This window comes from Catharus ustulatus, chromosome Z (assembly GCF_009819885.2).
Source record: "Catharus ustulatus isolate bCatUst1 chromosome Z, bCatUst1.pri.v2, whole genome shotgun sequence".
Classification (NCBI taxonomy): domain Eukaryota; kingdom Metazoa; phylum Chordata; class Aves; order Passeriformes; family Turdidae; genus Catharus; species Catharus ustulatus.
The window spans coordinates 31,686,713-31,708,926 of record NC_046262.2 but is presented as its reverse complement, the minus strand read 5'-3'; the positions used below and the strand labels follow the sequence as shown (position 1 = coordinate 31,708,926).

Here is a 22,214-nt window from a genome sequence, read left to right as displayed (position 1 = left end):
AGTCTTATTCTTTTGCAGATATGTTGGAAACACTAAAATCTTGCCTTATTCAGGTATTCAGATTTTCCAGAGAAAAATGCATCCCATTTCTAAAATACATCTCAGAAGAGGGGCAGTTGCTATTCATATTCTTACTCAAAATTTTTGTCTTTTGTTTTGCATTTTTGTTCTTTGTTGCATTCCTATGACAAGTTTTAAAATTAAGCCAGCTTCTCCACTTTAGAAACAGAAAGACCTTGTCCTTTGGTAGCTTCTAAAGGAGTCTTGCAAGAAAAGTGACAGTATTTTTTTGACTACATAGTTTTGCTGTTAAACTATTCAGCATAATCAAACTTTTCTTTAATTTTTAACTTGAGGGAGCAGTACTGGATCCCAGAAAAATATTTTGATACAAACATGCAAATAAAACCCCAAATCAGAAATTTGGATACGAGGAGCTTCATATTAAGATAGTTCTTTATATTTGTTAAAAAGGATACACACTCCTTCGCTGTTCCTCTCCCATATTTGTCATCTTTGAGCTAATGTGGCGCATCACCTTGCAGCATTTTTTATTTAAGGGCCTTAATTTCAAAAGATTTGAGTTGAATCTCTTTGGTGTCTTTCTTGGAAAACAAGGGTATGGTAACACTCAGACGTAACCATCTAGATATCATTTCTCTTAGTCCTTACTGCAAAATTTACCCCTTAACTTTTAGACTGAGCTTTTTTTGGGGTAGCAGGGTGCCCCCAAAAAGTGATAAAGCACATGTATTTTGCTTCCAAAGCTCTATTTCAAACAGTAGTAAATAGTATTTGCAGAGAAAACACAAAGTTGTTCTTACTGGCCATGTAAAAGTATTATTTAATTCTATTAAAGGATATTTGTTTTGAATAGTTCAAGAACCAGCAGTCTGTTTCAGACTTGTGTATTTAATTTTTTTTCCGTTTGTTCATGTGGCCTTACTGAATGCATTCTGTTTCACTTCTCACTCAACTTTGCCAGGAGATCTTGTATTTCTGTAATAAAGCCAGTGCATTGTGCTCAGCAGCAGCTGCTTGTAACATCTGTCAGAAAATTATAGAGCTGAACTATAATTTACCTGACTAAACAGGAGGACGAATTCCTGATCAAGAAATAAGAGAGATTGCAATTCCATTTTCCATGCCTACTAATAATCTCTCCTATGGACAGTAATAAAGAGCAGATGTTTTCTAGCTTAGATGTAGATGACGTGGAGGTGGAACAGGACAAAAAAAAAAGGAAAGGAGGAAAAAAAATCCAGCTCACACTTCTACATTCATAAGTATGCCTCTCACATTCAGCATGAAACATTGATATTAATTAACACTATTGTAAAAAGATGCTGCATCATATGCTTCACATTCTAGATCTTCTCCAGCACCTGTTGATGATCAGGCCCTCTGTTATGTGTGAGTATTGGCAATCCAGAAACTCATTATGGCTCTGTGTTGCAACTTGTCTGTAAAATCATTCCATGCTTTTATGACATCAATAGTAATGTCAGGGATATATCCAGATATAGGTACATATTCTTTCTTTTCATGTATGTTTGTGTGTGCATGCACCTGTGGCTACACATGTGGATATGTGTATATATATTTTTTCCCATTAAAAAAGATACAACTCTGTGTGTATAATTGTATTATATATTTATATATGGCTTTAAACTTGAAGATTGAAGCACACATTCTAAGTCTGGAATGAAAATACCTGTATTCTAAAAAAAAATAGTTGTTAGTATTTTAACATTTCATCTATGACAGCCACCCAAGATGTGCTCTGAGCACGTGTGCATGTTGTGTGCATGAGTACTGTGTACTGATATCTGGATTAATCTCAGTGTCATATTTTCTGTGGCACTCATATTTTACTTCCTTCATGTATGCAAAGGTTCAAGTTGAACCTTAAATATTAATTACAGTGACTTGTCCTAAGCATTTTCCATACTTTGTAATTTATTTGTTGGTGTTTCAAGATTTTGTGTGGCTGTTCAGTCAAGCATGTGATAAATGTTCCTCTGTACTGCATGCAGTGTTGTGTTTGCAAGATATTTTCATATGTACAACCATTGGTGTTTCCATTGTCACTATTTTAGTTGCTAGTGCATACCTCCGGGGACAAGAGAAGTGATGATCTCAAGAAAGAAAACCAGAACACTTCTCTTTTGAGCTGCACAGCTACAAAAGAGAGGAGGATGGTTAAACCATGCACATACTTTCCTTTGAAATTGTTGAACTTTGATTTCTCTTGCAGTGAATAAATAGCACACAGAAGTGGAGCAGTCATGTATTTTTGTTTTTTCTGTCTTCATGTCTGTTTTCTGGCCCTTGTTTCTTTTACTGTCTTCTCTGTAGCTATATTAAGATGATTACCAGTCTGTTTTGCAGATGAAGTATTCAGGTGTCTTGGTAAGGTTTTATTTCCGTTTACAGCACAGTGTTCCACAGAGTTGGTCAGAGGAGCCAAAAGTACTTCCTAGTCTGTGCCCCTCATCATTCCAGCCACAGCCTAAGCTGTTCAGATGATGCTGAATGTCTTCAGACTCACTTTGGCGTCCAAGTGAGCTCTAGCAGCAATCCAGCAAGTGACCGATCTGATAACTGTGAGGTGTCTACCAATGAGCACTAAGCAGGGAAAATTCTCTTTCATTTCAATAATAACATGCTGTACAGAGAGAGTGAGAGGACAGTCACATCAGTAATAGAGGTAATAAGAGCAGTAAGGGAAATCTTTGCAGTTAACTGGACTTTGGAAATCATGAGCAAGATACAAAGGTGAATTCCACACAGAATATAACTTAATGTAGTTGATCCATGTAGTTTGGTTTTCTTTTGTATGTTTTGTTTTTTGCAGCATGCAAGTGTTCTGGTTAATATTTGTGAAGCAACTGAAGCATTAGAGAAACCTAGATAAAAATGAAAATGAAGTTAAAAATGAACAGTTAAAAACATACTGAATGTTCCTTTGAGTGCTTTATATTAGGCTATTAGAACTGTAGTTAAGCACTAGAATAGAAATAATGTATTTTTCCAAAGACGTAAAATGTAACAGCTCCCAGTGAGATTATTTAAATTCCATCCGTGGAAATCAATTAGGTAATTCAGTTGCTCAATTTTAGATGCATTTTTTAAAAATGGCAAAACAAACCTCTTTTCTTTATAATTCCAGTGCTGTACACAGAAAGGGAATCTAAGGCAGCTTTTCGGAGATGTTTCTAAGTAGCATTTAAAACTCTTTGAGAGCATCCTTTGAGTTCATACATTTTTAATGATTCAGCACAGTGTCATTTATTTAATCATATAACAAAACACAATAGGGTATTCCAGAAGTTGGAGTGTATATGCTTGATGTATTCAGCAGAAAACTACTGAGAGGGGGAAGTCAGTGGCAATCAGGGTATAACAAAGAGGACATCAATCAGAAATTATGGACAGGGCAAGGCACCATGGGAAAGCCTCAGACTTGAAAGTCTCTTCCCAGCATCTTACGTACCCCTATGAAGTGGCCAAGACCTTTTATTTTTTCTTTGGCACTGTCTCTTCCATGGGGAAATACGTTATTTTTTTTTTAGCAATGTTGTATATGCAAAGACTTTTTTCTACCCTTTTTCCATCAGCCTTACTTCTTGGCATACTTCAGTCTGACAACTAAGCTGTAGATTGTTAAGAAGACAAAGATCGTTAAAGAAGGGCTATCTAAGTAGCCTTGTATATATCATGGTATATACTGTAGTCTCCTGTTGCCTCCCAGATGGAAGCTTTTCAAGAAATATTCTTCAGGCCTTAATCTTTTTCCGTCTCTTTGTTTCACTCTTCCCAGTCTATTGGGCCATTTCTGTTTCTGGCATTCAAACATTAAGTGGAGTCTGCACATCATTTGGCTGATGAAACACTGCTGTCTCACTGTCCTAAACTGGTTGGAAGTGCATGAAGGCCTGGAGGAAGGAGTTGAGCAGGGGATTAGTCCCTGTGACATAGGTGGTGTGCTGTAACACATTTTTATGTCTAAACCCAGTGAAGAGAATAGTGAAGTATTCTTCACTAAAAGCATATAAATCTAAAGTAAGTACAAAACCACCCAGAAGATCACAAAACCTCCTACAGACCAACTTTCAGAAACATTTTCAGCAGTCAATAAGGGTGGTAATGGTGCCTCTAACCTTACAGATCCTTCAGTGTTTGTCTTTGCATGAGGAATCTATGTTTTGAGTGAAGCTGGATTGTCTCATTACATTCCTGTCACTGTTCAAGCACCATTTATTTCAATTACAAAAAAATTATGTGCTGTTCCGCTACCTAATTTGGCTATAAATGTGTACTTGTTGCAAAGTCACAAAGGATTTTATAAGTGCTTATTCCCAACATACCAGTGCTGTGGCTTTGAAATCAAGAAAGTAGTCTTGAGTGGCTTCCTCATATCCATACCTCACACCCAGTAAAGGGAGGACTGGCATTCCTTATGCTAGTTTAATCATGTCCCATTTTATTACAGTATTACGTATGTGCCAGCAGAAAATTTAGACGAGTACAGGGCCAGTTTGGGACAACAGACAGAGGAAGCTGTGCCACTTGAACTTTTTCCTTCACATATTGTCAGGTAAGTCAAAAGGCTTACAGTTTTCTCCCACATAGTTCTCAAATGTAATTCTTTCCATACACCTTGCATATTTTGGGAAGATAAGTTTTATTTTAGAAGAGATGAAAGATGGATGATTTTCTTCAGACCAGCAGCCACTACAATAATAAACTGTTAAAAATACAGGTTTTCCTTTGACTAGCAAATTTTTAAGCATTTTTACAAGGCTGTTTGATCTGTCCAAAAGAGGAGATTAAATTCTTTCTCATTCTAATTTTCTCTTAAATATCATGCAATTGGATTTATGGATTTCCACAAATACTGAACTGTTTCCAACATAAGGCTTTAGTATTGATAGTCTTTCCAGAACATAACTGGGAAGAATAAATGATGCCTTTATTTCCTTCAGTTTCAAAATTTCATTGCAGTTGCAGTCCAGGATTTCAAAGTGATTAATAATTGGTTTTTTGCAATTCATCTCCAAAAGCAGTAAATTTAGTTGAGTGCTGCTGTTGTAATTTCTTCCATTTTGAAAACTATAAATTAACTTTAGCTTTGATTTTGTTCCAGTTCCAATTTGCAGTATTTTATTCTATGTTGTGGATAGAAAATTCATTGCAGATAAAAAGTGGACAGGGAATCTCTGAACATTATATGTATTCTAAAAGACATCAGAAAAAGAAAGTTCCTTACATGAATCAGGAGTACAAATTCTGATACTGGCAGAGTAACTCAATATATGAAATTTTTCAGAAAAATCTAGTGTTTATGTGGATATTTTAGAAATAAATTGCATGTTCCTGTTTATCATCAGGGAACTCCCAGAGCTTCCAGAACGTGAAGAGGGGGAGGGAGAAGAAAGTGAACTTCAAAATGCGGCTTTCAGTAACTGGAACCAGCCCAGAAAGTAAGTGCCCATTATAAAATGTCATCTGCAATTCAAAAATTTTGTCACATATTTTAAGAAGAGTCAAAAACAAACAGAATTGCTGTACCTTAGGTATGTTGTGCATTGCAGGAGTGATTAATGGTTGACTTTTACTGCCATTGGGCTAAAATCCCTGCAGTCTAGCAGTGTCTTGATTGTTATAATAATTTATCTTTACTTATTCCAAGCTGACTCTCAGAGATCAAGTCAAAAAAGACTAAGACAGAGATTCAAAGTTTCTATTAGAACACAAAACAAAGTGACTGATAGTAGACTCAATTACAGAATTTCTGATCAATCTAGTAGATAACTTTCACTGAAAGACAAAACTTTGCAAGGGGGAGTTATTTAGAATTTTAAAAATAATTGTGCAAATCCAGGTGTCTTCAATGTGCAGCTTTGTCATAATCGCAACAGATTTTGATTTACTTTGGTCCTTTTTGTGTCACAAAAGAGTCGAACTCTGGAGAGAGCCTAGCAAGTCATTGGGGATCAGCATTGTTGGAGGACGAGGGATGGGCAGCCGCCTGAGTAATGGGGAAGTGATGAGAGGGATCTTTATCAAACATATCCTGGAAGACAGTCCAGCTGGCAAAAATGGAACACTGAAAACTGGAGATCGGATTGTAGAGGTACTATCTGAATGTCTTTTGCCGCAATTCCCGTGGCATCTCAGGAGTCACTGGGATGGATGTGTGGTGGGCTGACCGCTGAGCAATTGCTACAGTTGATACCACTTGAGCCACAGAGACTGTAGTACCATCTGCTGATGTTTGTGTGCAGACAGCTGCCTGTTAAGTTGAATATCAAACCTGAGACAGATGACTGTGTGAGCAGGAGTCTACAAAGCCGGCAGTTTGACCTGCCTACTTGAAAATCAGAATGTGTAGAAAAAGCTTAGGTTTGGTGAAACTAAAAGATTTTTCACCTTTGCATACTGGGTAGCAATAGAAGCAGCCAGTGCAACCATGCAAATGAATTCCAAGATTATTTCCATCTTAAATCTTAATTGATTCAAATAATTCTTATGCATCTTCTGCAGAAGTTAAGGGAAGCAATTTTTTTTTTCTCCTGACATGAAGAAATCTGTGTTTGATACTTGAGACATCAAGACCATTTTGCCCATACCTGAGTTTAATATAGCCAGTGGTATTGCAGAGTGGGATTTATCTTCATTACTCTTCTACTTAGCTAGTTCTGTGCTCATGCACACATTTCTGCTATCTCAAGATATTGAAGAATGAATATACTGAAGGGAATAGATCTTTCCTGGCATGACTATCAATGTTAGACATTGCCCTATCTCCAGTGTCGGGCTAATAGGAACTGCCTGCATTTAACCCTGCTGGATGTCCTTAGCTGACTATTGATACTGAACCTCTAGTTTGCTGTTTACTACAAGATCGATATTGAGGATCTTGAAATAATACCTTCGTATAGGTAGCACTTCCTGTAATAGGATGGAACAGTTTGCAGAAGAAAGAAGTTGGGAGGTGGAGTTTTGCTTGATGGCCACAAAGTTAAAAACATTCTTTTCACCTGAATAAATGTATTTTTATGAGTGCAGTTGTCTCTGGCAGTGATGCTTGCAGAAGCTGGAATGGGTGAGTGAAATCAAAATGTTGTGTTAATGTGACTGTTTCTGAATGGATGGTTTCAGTTTCTCAAGTTGTGGCATATGTAAGCTTCCATCTCTCTAGAGCATACAGTTTTTCAGACATGGAAATTTGGAGGGTGTTACTGTTCTTGTTCAGTTTAGAATTTCTGTCAGATTGTTTTTGCACTCTCTTGTTTGCATTGGATGATTGAGTTAAGACAATTTAAAAGTTGTAGGAGTCCTCCTCATCGTATAAGTTTGTGTGCTAGAATTGCCACTAACAAATAACCCTTCTGTGTTAGCTTCTAGCTTTTATTGTGGTCATTGTGACAATACTTTACTGATGCTAACCTCACCTTAACATTATTCTTACCTGGGTAACAGGACAAATTGTTTTACACACCCATACATATACACACATGAAAAAACTGACCAGGTGCAAATTTGTTCTTAGCTGTCTTGTGTAAATGCATTCTTCCAGAAGACAGAAACCTTTTCAACTCTGACCTAAAAATTTAACTTCTGAAGAAAGTGTCTAGTAGCTAAAATTTATCTATCTTTCTTTACAAAAGAAAAGAAAAAAAGATAAAACAAGAGAAAAAAGTACATTGTACTGGCATAACACCCCATCATGAAAGACTCTCCAGCACCTAACAAGTTTCAGTTTGTAAATCTCATAAAGTCCTGAGAAATAGTTCTTTCTTGAGGTGGGATTTGCAGGAAGCAGTATTTGGTAGACACTCCTATTCTCTTCGGATTATCCTATCTCTTCTGTTACATTGCTTGTGGGAAAACTTATGGAATCCGAAGCAAAAATGTTGAAAAAACTGTTTTTAAAATCAGGAATTAGAGAATATTTATTTAACGTCCTACCAGTGCTCTTGGAAATGTCAAACTTGTGTTTGAGGGATCTCAGGCCAAGTCAATAGAAAGGTCCACTAGAAACAGAGGTTTGGGCTTAGGTTTAAGTCAAAGCTTCCTAACTAAAACTCAGAACTGACTCATGACACTTGTAGCTTCTTGCAATGTTAAGATGAGGCCTTCCAATTACAGGTGGATGGAATTGACCTCAGAGATGCCAGCCACGAACAAGCTGTGGAAGCCATACGGAAGGCAGGCAATCCTGTAGTCTTTATGGTACAGAGCATTATAAGCAGACCAAGGGTAAGCATAAAGAATTTGAAAAGAGATGTAATATTTAGTAATAGATGAAGCAAATGTTCAAGATGGTGGTATTTGGGAATGGGATATTTAATCCTGAAAGTGCCATCTCAACTATTTTAGGAACGAAGATTTGATTTAAATATTATTTTCATTTAGAATGAAATCGATTTGGATTTGGAAATACCATCCAGCACGCCGTCCTCAAACTATTTTGAGAAGCCTCAAGAAAGATAATTTGTTGGGGGGCAGAGTAGGAGTCTAACTAAAACCATCTGTTAGAGATTGACAGCATGTCTGAGGAGCGCATGCAGAAATACAGCACCTGTTAAAAAATTCTGTGGACATTAATGAAAGGACCTAGAAGTACATGGAAGTGTCACTAAGGTGCATGGACATTGCAGACAAAAGCTATTGAGCTTTAATATGAGTTGCTTGCATCACTAGAAACTAAACTTCCTCATTGTAGAGTCTGTGTAAGCTGCATGTTTATTTACTAGTTGTCTCATAACTCTTGTTCCCCAGCCAGAGTCTCTTTATAGCCCTTCTTCAGCTTCTGCTCCCTGTGGGCAGAAAATTACTAACCCATTTTATCGTCAGCCATCTAAGGTAAAGTTGCATGAAAAAGCTCTGTTGATGCTGATTATTGACACTCAAACTACTAAAGTAATGCTTTTGCATTTGCTGTGATGTGAACAGAATTACCGCTACTGAATGTTTAGGCCCATTTGGGATGGAAATGATGCCATTGCTTTATCACACTTTTATTTAGAAAATATTTTATTTAGAGAATGCTTCTTTGCTGTTTTTGATTGTGGTTCCCTATTCTCTATTTTCAAGTTATGCTTGTTGATTATTTCTTGACTGTACTAACAAACTCTTGTTTCTCTGTAAGCAGAAACATTGCAAATGCTCTTCCTGTACCATACGTTATGTTGTGATCTTCATAAGTGGCATTATGTTTATTATTTTCATCTCTTGAAACTTACATTTGTACTTAATAATAAGATCTTCAAGAGAATTTCGTGCTTTCATTCACCAGTCACCCAAGTAGCTAGCTGCCTACACACAAGCTATAATTATTATGGTGCCACTATGTATTTAACTGGGCAGTCCATTTTAAGTGACGTGTAGCTAATGAGGCCATTTCCTTTTTGTTTTTTCATGTAGGTTTAGTAGTTAAAAGAGAGACTGTGTATGCTCCAGAATACCCCAAATAATGCAAGTGGCCTGTGAAAAGATAGTTTGATAGGAGTGATAGTTTTGATAAGGAGCTACCCATTGAGTCTGTGTTTCATACTGATTCCCCTCTGTGTATATGTAAGACACATCACTGTGATTATGGTCGCATAGTAGTGTTACAGTATTATGCTGTATGAAATGCTAGCTAGTTTCTGATAACTTAGCATTTTGGACACATAGATAAAATTCTGAATGCAAGTTAGTTGTAAAAATAAAAAACCAGAAGGAAAAAAATCCTGTTACTTTAGACTGATTTTAATATTTAAAAAAAGTTAAAGAGAGAACTCCCTTTATTTTAGCATTTGATCTTCTTGTCCTAGACTGCACAAAATTATGCTAACCTGAACTGTTCAGGCAATTTCAAATGTTCTATAATTTATCATAGTAGTCAGTCCATATTAATGCAATGCTATTGCATGGATTAGTATTAGAGCTAGTATTTTAGGAGCTGTGCCATCATGACAAAATGAAAAAGGTGAGATTTTGAGTGACTATAGCTGAATTTTTGTTTCCTGTTTTACTAGGATTTTCCTGTTGATACATGAAGTATTTGTGATGCTTATTTTAATTTCCTAAAATTCCAACAGTATATGTTTTAAAATTCTGTGCAAATAACATGTATCTGTTAAAGTGTAATAGGATGATTACAATAACAATTTACTTTTCACAAACCTTTCTTTATAATATTCAAAAATCAAATGCGAATCACATCCACAGAAAATCTTGTACCCTGGGGAAACAGCCTGTTGACTTTGAGTGTCTTGACAGTGAAGAATTCTTGGTCATTCACGGCATAACTTTGTCACTGCTGAAGATACAGTATACAGTAGAGCCAAGACATTTGTTGTCTTACCAAATGGAATTACTATTTTGTAAAATGGTATTTGAAAATAAATGTTTAGGGATGTGTTTACTGTTTTCAAAATCATTTAAAAAAAGTACTGTAAGAAATTTTTTAAATAGCACCATACTTTTACATTAAATAACTCCTGATATAAATGATCTGGGAAGGTTTTCACATTCCTATCCATACTATTTTCTAGCAGTGTTAAACTTACAGCCTTAAGACTTACAGGTAATGGCCAGATGAATACACCCAGTGTAAAAATTACGTCTAAGTATACACAGTATATTTCCAGCATACTATATGAAATCCAAGCTGTTGTCTCCTTATTAAGCAGAATCTGCTTAATAGTGTTGCTTAATTTTGCAAAGTAGAATGCCGTACAAAAACTGCATAAGGAATATAAATGGTTAAGTTACATCTTTTTATTTGATCTAAATGTGTCAAGTCTAAATGTAGGCAGTTACACATGCGTATGCACATATACAAAGTATTACATAAAAGTTACTATTAAATATGAAATCTTCTTAGAGATGTCTAATATTACTAAACCTTCACTTTTACAAAATAAACAGTGAGTGTGTTACCACAGAAGAAAAATCAAATTGTCTGTGGATCTGTGGTTTTCAAAATAAAACTAAGCCTACTGCCTTATTACAGATAATTGTATTCATCCTACCCCAGAAACCCACAATTTTTTGAATTAATTAATGTGTAAGAGTATCTCATATGCTGAGATGTTTGAAAAAAAAAAAAGTTCAAATATCACAGTACATAAATGCTGCGTAATTCTGCACTTGATGTTGGGGTCTAGAACAGGTGTGAAGATTGGTGTTTTTCTTCTCTACTGACAGAGCGTCAGAAACACAGGCAAATGCGGTTTTGCTCAATGTCATGTACCTGTTTCAAGTGCAGAATGTGGACCTTATTTGGTTAGCCCAAACAACTAAATGAATGTGTTTTGGTTAATGAGTGAAAAGAGTTAATTTAAAACTTGTTTTTTTGCTTAGTTTCTATTATGCTTTTGTTTTAGAACCCTTCCCTACCTTTCCCGCAGAACAGTGTTTTCAGTAGGCCAACTGTCTTCAGCAGCTCTAACCCATTTGCTGATTCTTCTCAGTTCAACACTGCTCAGGTTGGATGATGACACACTATCTTTTTACTCACACATCCTACGTGTGCTTCTTTCCCATTGCTGTCTCTCTTCATTTATGTTCTTTTATACCAGTTCGGGTTATGTGCTATGCTGATGAGCTTGAGAACTCTATGTAGAAAATTTAAAAGACACAGATATGCATATATATACATAGGAAAGTTATGGAGAGGTTAAAAAATGCCAGCTCCATTAATCATAACCACTAAATCTGTTCTATTTAGAGCTACCAAAGGGTTTTCAGTTATAAGATCAGTCCCTGAAGTATATGTTAAAATACCAGCTAAGTTTAACTCTCTCATCAGTGTAAGGTGTTTTGCTGCTATGTACTTATTTTTTGGTTTTTTTGTGGTATGACTTTCCAGCTTTGATATCTCTCTTATTTTTGCATGAAAAAACCCAACAAACTAGCAGCTCTTTTTTTATGATGCTTTATGAAAATATTTTCCCTCTGCTTCTTGAAAATTCTTTTAATGCACCATCTTTGGAAATACAAAAAAAGTTAGACTTTTTTTTTTTTTGTGGCTGGTGCTTACTTACAGCATGTTGTTCAGAATGAGAACAGTGCTAACCTCTAATGAAAAAAACTTTCATTCTAATATGCATGCATTTTTTATTTAATAAAATAATTTCTGGCTGATTTTATATCTTGGAAGTGATTGTGCTCTTTGTTTTACCATGTTGTCGAAAATATTGAATGTGCAGCAAACACTTATGATATGTGGTGTATAATTGCATATGTGTTTTGATATCTCTTTTTGTGTTTGTTACAGTTCTGAGGAAAGAGAGTAGACATGTAGCATAAATGATGACTTATGTTTTCTATGCTTTCAAAAGTATTTCTGAAAAACATTGCATGCATTTTAAAAGTAAACCTGATGATCCTGTAGTTTATGCATAATTCCTTTCTTAGCACTGATAGAAGAATGGCCTTCTGTCATCTCCCTCCTTTTCTGAACTCAGGTTCATGTATAGTGAGAAATTTTGGTGAATCAGGATCTTTAGTAACCCCTTGAATACTTTTGTCCATTTATCAATCAAGTTAATAAAGTTACTGCAGTTAGTAAAATGAATCCATAATTGAAAACGAGTTATTGGTTAATAGTACTGGGTATTGCCAAAGGTGCTATAACATGTGGATTGCTGTTTTCTGTTACTGTAGGAGATATCGAATCCAATTAGGGTTACCTTCCGTTGTTCCCCAACTAACCCTTTTGCTCCCACACCATTCAAGGTTTGTCTTAATTCCCATCAGTTGGTCCTACTGTGTGTGTGCTGTACATTTGTACATGGCCTGTGATATTTTCTAGAGTACTGATTCTTCTTCCACTTGTGCCTTCATCTTTTCAAGTTCCACAATTGCTGCTATTTTAAGTATTTGCTTGGCTGCGATCAGAGTGACCCTGGTAGCTAAATGGGTTCAGCAGTTCTTGGATGCTCTGCATTTTGAATGAAATACTGTGGTGTGGCACACTAAAAGTATTTCATGAGTGTAAGGCTTTTAGGTTTTTTTGTGCGTTGCCCGATTCAGGGAGCAAAAGTCTTATGTGTGTGTAAACTGTGGGGACTGACTTCTGCTTCTGGCTGTTCAAATATGTCAGGCCGAGTTCTGCAGGCAGAACATGTTCCCCCGTCCCCCAAATGGCATTGTAGCAGTTTTTACCCTCATACAACAGAGCCTTGCTTTCACTTTCATTTCAGCATTTCCTTAAACCTCAGAAATATTCAGATTATGTTAATGTTGCTGCACTTTCACAATGGTACAAAAAGATGCAGTTTTCTTGTCAGTCATATTATGGTGGCTGCAGTTATTAAGTGCTAATCTGACAGGATATAGCCCTACATCCACACCTTACAAATCTTCTAGAGGTCCTTTACATCAAAATTTTGTCCTTTTGTTTGGCCATGTTTTCTTTTAATTTTGCTGTTCTTGAACACTTGCTTACAAACAGTACCTCTAAAGTAATACGTTAATTGTGGTTTTAAAATATAAAATCTAAGGTTTGCTGATCTGGTTTGATCTCACACTTGTATTCGATTTGTGTTGCAAGATAATGGTAGTTGGGGAGGCTATGGGGTGACTTTTGTAATATTTTTTCTCCCCCATCCAGCTGAAGAAGAGAGTAGAGCAGCTTCGGTGGGCACCTGGTCTCCAGCCAGGGTCAACCCACCACAATTATATTTCCTCATGTTTCCAGATATTATTTAGCTTTAGTAAAACTCTCAGAAGAATCTAGGGAGGTAAAAAAAGTGTTTCTATAATTTCTCTCCCCTTTTGACCCTCCTTGACGTGGAGGTATATTATCATTTTTTCTTTTTGTGGACACATGAATTTTTGATTGTGAAAAGGTTTTTAATGTTACTAGGTAGTGTTTCTACTCTTCTCTGATTCTGTTAGGTGGCAACATCTTTGCTAAATTTTGTTGCTTCAGTTTAGGGATGTTAGGTGTCATCTTAGGAGAATGACATTGTCTTAGATTTGAAGAACAATGAAGTGTGACTAAAGATTCAAAAAGTCATATAACATACACATTTTTTATTAAAATTATTGGCTTGGATGTCACTTCCCACGCTTTTGACATTTAGTAGCTTCTTAGTTAAGTTCCTGGAACAAGTTCCTAAATGAAAGGAAAATCTTTTTCAAGCAGAATCAGAATGAGAGAACTGAAATAGGGCATTTGCAGTATCTTTATATCTTTGGAGTTACAGAGTGAAGATAAGAAATTTTTGTTTGAACATGAGACCTTTCTCAAATTTCAAAATGACTAAACTGATAACTTCCCAGGTTTCTCCACACCTTCAATTTGAAAGCTAATAACGTCTTCTGAGATGTATGTTGTTATTAATTTCACTCTTGCCTCTGTTGAAGAGATTATTACCTGAGTGATCTTGGCACCTAAAGATACCATCTGAGATAGTGTGTTCAAACTTACTAATGGAGGTAGTGAGAGCTGAAATGTTGAGAATGGGGTTATAAAACTAGGGCAACACACCTGAAAACTTGAGTGTTGTAAAAAACTGGGTTTTCATTTAAAATTCTTGGTTTTATTTCAGTAGCTGGTCTGCCTGATCTGCCAAGTATCAAGGTCTTTTGGGCTTGCATAAGCTACGGAATAATGATCTTGAGAGGGAAGTTTCTTGCTTACATGCTTACTCTAAGCAAGGCAAAATTTCACAAATTTCACATAGTGAAATCCCTTATCAGAGTCCATATTCCTTAAGGAAACTGCCCTGAATGGAAGCTTGCAAGGCTGTGGATTTGGGCATTTAACTATTATATTGCAATAGCCGTGTGTTTGTACCTCTTAACTTTTTGTAAATATGAATAGAATACATCAAGACCAAAAGTATTTGTCTCTTGTGATTTCACCTGTATCCTCTTTTATTTGATCTTCTCTGTGCAGCTTATAGGAAACAGTAAATGAGACTGAAAAGGTCCAGTCACTATGGATTTCTTCAGTTATCATCTGTTTAAGTTTGGTTTTTAACTGTCCTTTCAGTTAACATGCCAGTTGTTTTTTTTTTCTGTAGGTATTTTTGAAAGTTCTCAGTTTTTTGTTTATTTTATCTTTCCTCATACTTGGCTTCCTAAGAGTATGATGGGAGGAAATTATATGTGATGACTTTTAAAAATAAAATTGGGTAAAAGTATTTTACAAATCTGGCATTAAAACAAAAGCACGTGAGTCTTTATAAGAGGCTGTTTCTGAAACATAAAGTGGCACATAAAACTTTACTGAATTGGGCTTTTACTGTGAGTTGTTTGCTTCCAGATATATTTTGGAGTGATGTTTTTTCTTATCTTGTGTGGTGCTTGTTTCTGTCTTTGATCTCTCTGCCTTTCTGTGCGCTGTTACTAATTTAGAGTCTCAGCTGCTTGTTATTGAAACTTTGAAGCTATAGTCATTGCCATTTTGACATTTTTGTATACTACTTTGCCCTACAGAGAGCCTGCATCTTCTTAGCCACTTCATTTTTCTTGTTCTTCACAGACATTTGGTCAGTCTGATACAGAATCAGAAAAGACTTCGCTTTGTAATGTGCCTCTGCCCCCTCCTTCAGCATTTTCAGGAATTAGCTGTGATGTTGCACAGTCATCTATCAGACTCCCAGAAGATGTGGAGAAGGAGGATGAGTTCGGTTACAGCCGGAGTAAGTGTTTCCTGTGATAATATTTGAAATACTCAGTGTTAAAGTTGCATGGTATAAGACACAGGTGTAGGGGCATCCAGTTTCAACTGCTTCTATCTCATGTGCATCATGGTTTGGGTGCTAAGGTTGCTGTTTTAATTGTGCTTGGTCAGATGCACATAATAAAATATAAAACTAATTTCTTTTTCTTCATTGCACTGCAGTCTTTTTTTTTCTTCATGGTCCAAATTCAATGTAGGACTACTTGAAGAGTTTCAGTGTAATCCAGGTAACTGTTGGCAGTGATCAATGTGATAGTATCTGTTACCTGAAAGTGTTACTGGAGAGAAAATTACTTCTTTGGTGTATGAATTTTATTTTTAAGAAAAGTCATAATATTTTCTGAAGTTATAAGGAAAACAAGAAACTAGAGATATTATTATAAGTAACCTAAGGCTTAGTTTAAAGAAGGTGTGGTTTACACTGAAAATTTAATTAACCCATTTTGGGCTGCTTCTGTCAGATACTGCTCACTGAGCACTGATCTTGACTGTCTAGGTGTCTTGTGAAACTTTCTAATGTAAATCTAACCTCTACCCACACTTTTACATTTAGAAAAGATTGTGCAGCGCTATGGAAATCTACCAGGGGAGCTACACATAATTGAGCTGGAAAAAGGAAAGACAGGTCTGGGACTTAGTCTTGCTGGTAACAAAGACCGATCCAGGATGAGTGTCTTTATAGTGGGAATTGATCCAAATGGAGCAGCTGGAAAAGATGGCAGGTTACAGATTGCAGATGAGTTGCTAGAGGTGAGTTTCTGCAATTTATACTGAAACCCAAATGTACTGACTTCAAATACCAGATTCTTACTAAAATATATACTAATTTCATTATTATAAACTGCACCATTTTGACTAAAATTTTGCTCCCAACCCGGAAATGCGGCTTACACTCAGGAGCAGCCAATATATGAAAAAAGTTCTGAAATTTCCCAACCCGGAAGTGCGAGCCAGGGTGCCGAACCAAGCACCTGCCAGTAAAACTCGGGATTGTGCGATTGTTACAAATTGGTTACTCTGTTGTGCTGTGGGTGGCGGCGGGCTCTGTGCCAACAGCGCGGGGTGGGGGGAGGCGGGCTTCCGCCGGCCCCACGGTCTAGGGGGGAAGGCAGGGGGCTCCATGCCTTCCTCCCACTGCCGCCGCGGGTGCGAGCGGGCTCCCACCAGCACCGCAGGGCAGCACCAGGCCAGGGCGAGCGATCCCGTGATTCCGTTACTAATTCATTACTTAGTTACATGCAGGTCCTCCCTGCAAAGAAAAATGCGTCTTATAATCTGGTGCGGCTTATATATGGACAAAGAACGAAATGTTGCCGACACCTGGACGTGCAGCTTATAATCAGGTGTGGCTTATAATCGTGAAATTGATGTATATATTTTTCATTGGACTTTGAAATCTCAAATTTTTCCAAGTTCATATTACTATGCTATCAGATTTTCCTTCTGATGTGTGCCAAATAGGTGCAGCACTTTTTTCCAATGTTTATAATAACAGCAAGTTATGGATTAAATCCCTGTAGATCCCTGCAAAATTCACAGAAGAGTTGGATTCAGTGATCTTGTGGGTCCCTTCCAACTCAGAAGATTCTGCAATTTTGAATGAAGATATATTCAATATTCTGATGTGGCAGTGAATACAGACCATGAAAAATATTTAAGTTCTCCAATAAACCCATCTGTGGAGTATTCCAGACTTTCTAATTTCAAGACCATAAGGCGCACCAGATTATAAGGCGCACCTTCGAGAGTCAGCAAATTTCGCAGCTTTGTACATTATAAAAGGTGGACCGGACTATAAGGCGGACTTTTTTTTTGCCACGAAGATCTGTGCCACATGCAACAAAGTAACGAATTAGTAATGGAATCGTGCGATCACGGGGTTTGCTGGCAGGTGCTCAATTTGCAAACATTTGCCACAGTTTGGTGTAGCCATTAAATGCAGCCTCAAGCGTCCTCCCCGTGTGGGGGCCCCGGCACTCCCACCCGCCACTGGCGCCGGATGGCAAGGCGCGGCTTGGGGTGGCTGCGGCTCACGGTGGTTCAGGGCAACTCGGAGCTGCCGCGGCTCACGGCAGTTCAGGGTGACTCGGAGCTGCCGCGGCTCACGGCGGTTCGGGGCCACTGTGGTACGGCCGCGGCTCACACTTCTGGGTTGGCTTAGGGTGGCCGCGGCTTGCGGCTTCTGCGGCAGCCTGCTCCCTCCCTCCCTGCAGCACTGCAGCACTCCGGCAGCTCTGTGCAGCTCCGGGAGCCCTGTGCCCCCACCGGCGCTCCAAGTGCCCCACGCCGCACCGGGAGCCCTGCGACCCCCCCGGGCTTTTCCCCCGCGCCGGCATGGCCCCGATGCCACCAGGCTCATCCCGCGCTGGCGCTGCCCTGATACCGCCGCCAGGCAGGCTCTGCTCAGCTTGGGGCTGTTGCGGGCTCGCACTTCCGGGTTGGCAAATTTCCAAACTTTGTCCATATATAAGGCGCACTGGACTATAAGGTGCACTTCTGGGTTCAAACCAAACATTTAGTCAAAAGGGTGCGCCTTATAGTCGTGAAGTTACTGTACTTCTCTGTTTTTTAGACATGTGATAATAGCAGAATATTTTTATATTGTGTAACACAAAATGTGGAAATTAAATCGGGGAAACAGGAACAGATCTGTTTTTATTATGGACTTCTAACTCATTATGTGTTTGAGTATTGTTTTCTAGTGGATTAGAGTGACCAAACCACTAAACATGCAGTTAACATTTCAAGTACATATGCGAAGCATAACTTATGTTTTTATATTCCTGTAGCCCAGTTGATGATACAGGAGATGTATTCCTTACTATAGTTTTTCCCATTCTTTCTGATAGCAGTAGGTAACATTACCCTCACAGAAATGCTTAGTGTAACTTCAAAGCTTTATGTGGAAGTGTGTGAGGGTGTCCTGGGGGAATGGTACAGAGAGGAGATGATGAATCTGAACAAAGCTTGAGGGAGACATTGAAAGAGTAGATTATATAGACTGGAACTCGGAGACTAGGAATGAAATTAGGGATTTCTGGCACTGTGGACCAAGTCTCATGGAGGAAACTTTCTTGCAGACTCCAGTTGTGATACAGTTCACTCAAAACATCTGTTTTTAAAATACTGATGTTGAAGAGGTGGAATATTCTGAAAACATTTTGAAACACATCTGTGTCTGCATATATTGTCTTGTGATTTCCTGCTTACTGTCCACACAGACTAATGCTAAGAAATTGCCTCAGCCTCTTCTGAGAGGAGACATCTGAGCTTGCTCCCTGTACTCCCAAGTAGCTGTCCATCAGGTGTTGAGGGCCACGTCCCATCTCCCCACTTGGCAGTCTGACCATGTATGTTTCGCAAGGCTGTGGCAAACACCACAGGAAATGCTGTATTTGGGTTGTGAACTCCAGTGTAAATGACAAGGCTCAGTATCCCTGTGACCATGCCTGGTGCACACAGCCTGCATAGGAGGTGGTTGATGTTACGCTCAGCCCTCGTTACAGTGTCTTGCATCTGTTGCTTTGCTGTATCTCTGCTTCTGTTAGTGCTAGCTGTATGTATTTTATTACTGCCCCTTTGTGTAGGTCCAAATTGTCCTTTTTCAATAATTTCTCTTTACTTGGGTTAACTTCAGCACCATGGCTTTCCATTTTCAAGAAAAAATTGAACATACAAGATGCAAGCAAATAATGGCCTTAGTCTGCAAATCCACACTGATAGCACCTCTCCTGTCAAAATCTTTGGTGCTTCAAGGTGTTAGAGTCTGCTCTACCAAATGGAAAAAATATTGCCAGGTCATATCTTCAGATAGTAAGTGCGGAGTCATAGAATGGGTTTGAAGGGATCTTAAAGATCTTGCAAGTGTTCCTCACTGATCTGTGTTGCCAGCTACCAGATCAAGTTGCTCAGGTCCCATTCAGTCTGGCCTTGACCACTTCCAAGGATGGAGCATCCACAGTTTCTCTGGGCAGCCCATTCCAGTGCCTTATTATCCTCTAGGTAAAGAGTTTTTTCCTGACATCTAATCTAAAATTTACTTTCTTCTTTCAGTTTAAAACCATTGCCCCTTGTCATATCCCTATCACCTCATGTAAAAGTTATTCTTCTTTTTTGTGTAAGCCCCCTTTAAGTTCTGGAAGACTGCAGTGAGGTCTCACCAGAGTTTGCTTTTCTCCAGGCTAAATAACCACAACTCTTCCAGCCTGTCTTCACAGGAGAGGTGCTCCAGCCCCTCTGATCATATTCATGGCCCTCCTGTGGAGCTGCTCTGACAGACCCACATCTTTCTGGCATTGAGAGTTCCATAAATGAATGTGGTACTTGAGGTGGCGTCTCGTGGGCAGAGTAGAGGGAGAGAATCCCCTCCCTTGACCTTCTGGTCACACCTCTTTGGATGCTGCCCAGAAGTCATTGGCTGCCTGGGCTGTAAGCCTAGAGTTTTTGCTCATGTCCAGATTTTCATTCACAAGAATCCTAAAGTCCTTCTCTACAGGGTTGCTCTCAATTTCTTCTGTTTCCAGTCCATATTCTTGGATTGCCCCAGCCCAGGTGCAGGACCTTGTAATTGAACTTGTTGCACCTTGTGAGATTCCCACAGGCCCACTTGACAAGTGTTTCCAGGTCTCTCCAGATGGCATCCCATCTTTATATTGTGTCAACTACACCACTCATCTTTGTGTCATCTGCAAATCTGCTGAGGGTGTCCTCGATCTCTTCATCTTTTTCATTGATAAAGATATTAAAGAGCCCTAGTCCCAGAAAAGAGCCCTGACTTGTCACCAGCCTCCACCAGGACACACAGCCATTGATCACAACTCCATCCATCCATCCACCCAGTTCCTTATCCACCAAATAGTCCATCCTTCAAATCTGTCTCTCTCCTGTTTGAAGATAAGGACATTGTGTGGAACTTTGATAAAGGCCTTACAGAGGCAGCTTGCCTAACCTGATTTCTTACATACAGGGATGGAGTGTCCTCAAAAAGCTACCAGCATTGGTGAGGTCCTCTGTCCCCAACTACAGTATTAATTCTTTTAACAGCTGAAAGTCCATTATTCTAAAGATCAGGGTTAGTTCTGACTCTGATCGTTTTCAAACCCATGTTCCTCGAGATCAGTGATTTAACCAGGGCATGGTCACTACAGTGAAGCGAGGCAGCTAAGGCTGCCTCCAGTCTCAGTCTTTCTAATGAGCTCATCTGCACTGGTGAGGACTGCATCCAGTAACACTGCTTCTCTGGTTGGTTTGGCCTATACCAGGACCAGGAAGTTGTTCTCAGTGCACTCCAGGAGTCTTCTGCATTGTTTGCAGTCAGCTGTACCAGTTTCCCAGCAGACATACAGGTGGTTAAAATCCCCCATCAGGATGAGAGCCTGTGAGCACAATGATTGCTGTATCTAAAGCAAGAAGTCTGGTCAACAGGCTCACTGTGATCAGGCAGCCTGTGGTGGACCCTAACCATAAGGTGTCCCTCAATGATGCTGACCTTTTTACCCACAGGCTGAGTTGTGTCTGTTTCTCAGAAGAAGCTCTTCACAATCTATCAATTCCTTGGCATGGAGCATAGCACATTTGCCCCTCCCTCCTTCTCAGCCTCTCTCTTCTGAAAAGGTTGTAGCCCTTGACTGAAATGTTTGAGTTGCATGATTCATCCCACCAAGTTTCTATGAGAGCAGCTAGATTATAGGCTTTAGAATTGCACCATTTTGGAGCAGTTGAGGAGCTGGTTTCCAGTTCCTCTTGTTTGTTACCCATGCTGCTGGTATTGGTGTACAGGCACTTAAGCTGAATTATCCACCTATTCACCTTTTGAGGAAAAGACTCCTTAGTTCATTTGAGTTAATTTGCAGTTGTCTGCTTGCTGCTTCCTAAAGTGTTGGTGTTTCCTGGCTCCTCTCTGACATACAGAACTGCAAGAAGTCCCTCTTCCTCATCAAAACTAGTTTATAATTCTGGTAAATGTACCAGTGTTAAGACTTCTGTGTATAAATGCTTGGCTCAGGGATTCAAGGTGCCTGAGATTCAATAAATAATAGCAATCTCATTGCAGGATATAAGCAATTCATTTGTTTGTTATGGTTAGAATTTCCCATGGCCCTGCTTAGTCACTTCATCAGTCATAAAGTGATAAATGGCAAGTAAGAATAGATGGTGTACCAGGTCCACCCAGTATAACTCAGAAAGTGACATTTTTAGCACTTGTGGCAGTGTTAGTCTGAAGTCAAACTGCAGTGAATATTTTTACTGGAAGAAGAGGGCAAAAGTAGGACATACAGTAAATTCACGAATACAAGCCGCACTGAGTATAAGCCGCATCTCTTGGTGTTGGCAAATATTTCGTTCTTTGTCCATAAATAAGCCGCACCCTAAGTATAAGCCGCTCTGTCATTCGCGGCGAGGACCCGCGTGCAACAAAGTTGCCAAATAGTAACAGAACCGCGGCATGGCGGGGGGTTTACTGGCTCAACTAAGGCTGTGCAGGCTCGGCCCGCTAGGGGCTGCTGACGGGGCCAGG

At 38.8% G+C, this 22,214-nt stretch overlaps 1 protein-coding gene across 19 annotated transcripts in view; it reads left to right on the top strand.

Moving 5' to 3' along the window:
• Positions 1-22,214, top strand: part of MPDZ (multiple PDZ domain crumbs cell polarity complex component) — a 97,059-nt gene that overhangs the window by 55,888 nt on the left and 18,957 nt on the right. For 6 of the 19 annotated variants that reach the window (XM_033086162.2, XM_033086163.2, XM_033086173.2 and 3 more), the window contains 10 exons: positions 1,372-1,413; positions 4,496-4,600; positions 5,394-5,486; positions 5,962-6,139; positions 8,158-8,268; positions 8,791-8,874; positions 11,385-11,486; positions 12,667-12,738; positions 15,497-15,656; positions 16,251-16,447. In XM_033086162.2, coding sequence (XP_032942053.1) covers positions 1,372-1,413; positions 4,496-4,600; positions 5,394-5,486; positions 5,962-6,139; positions 8,158-8,268; positions 8,791-8,874; positions 11,385-11,486; positions 12,667-12,738; positions 15,497-15,656; positions 16,251-16,447 — 1,144 coding nt within the window. The remainder of the gene's footprint in view (positions 1-1,371; positions 1,414-4,495; positions 4,601-5,393; positions 5,487-5,961; positions 6,140-8,157; positions 8,269-8,790; positions 8,875-11,384; positions 11,487-12,666; positions 12,739-15,496; positions 15,657-16,250; positions 16,448-22,214) is intronic. The other 13 variants (XM_033086171.2, XM_033086177.2, XM_033086176.2 and 10 more) reach the window with 11 other exon arrangements.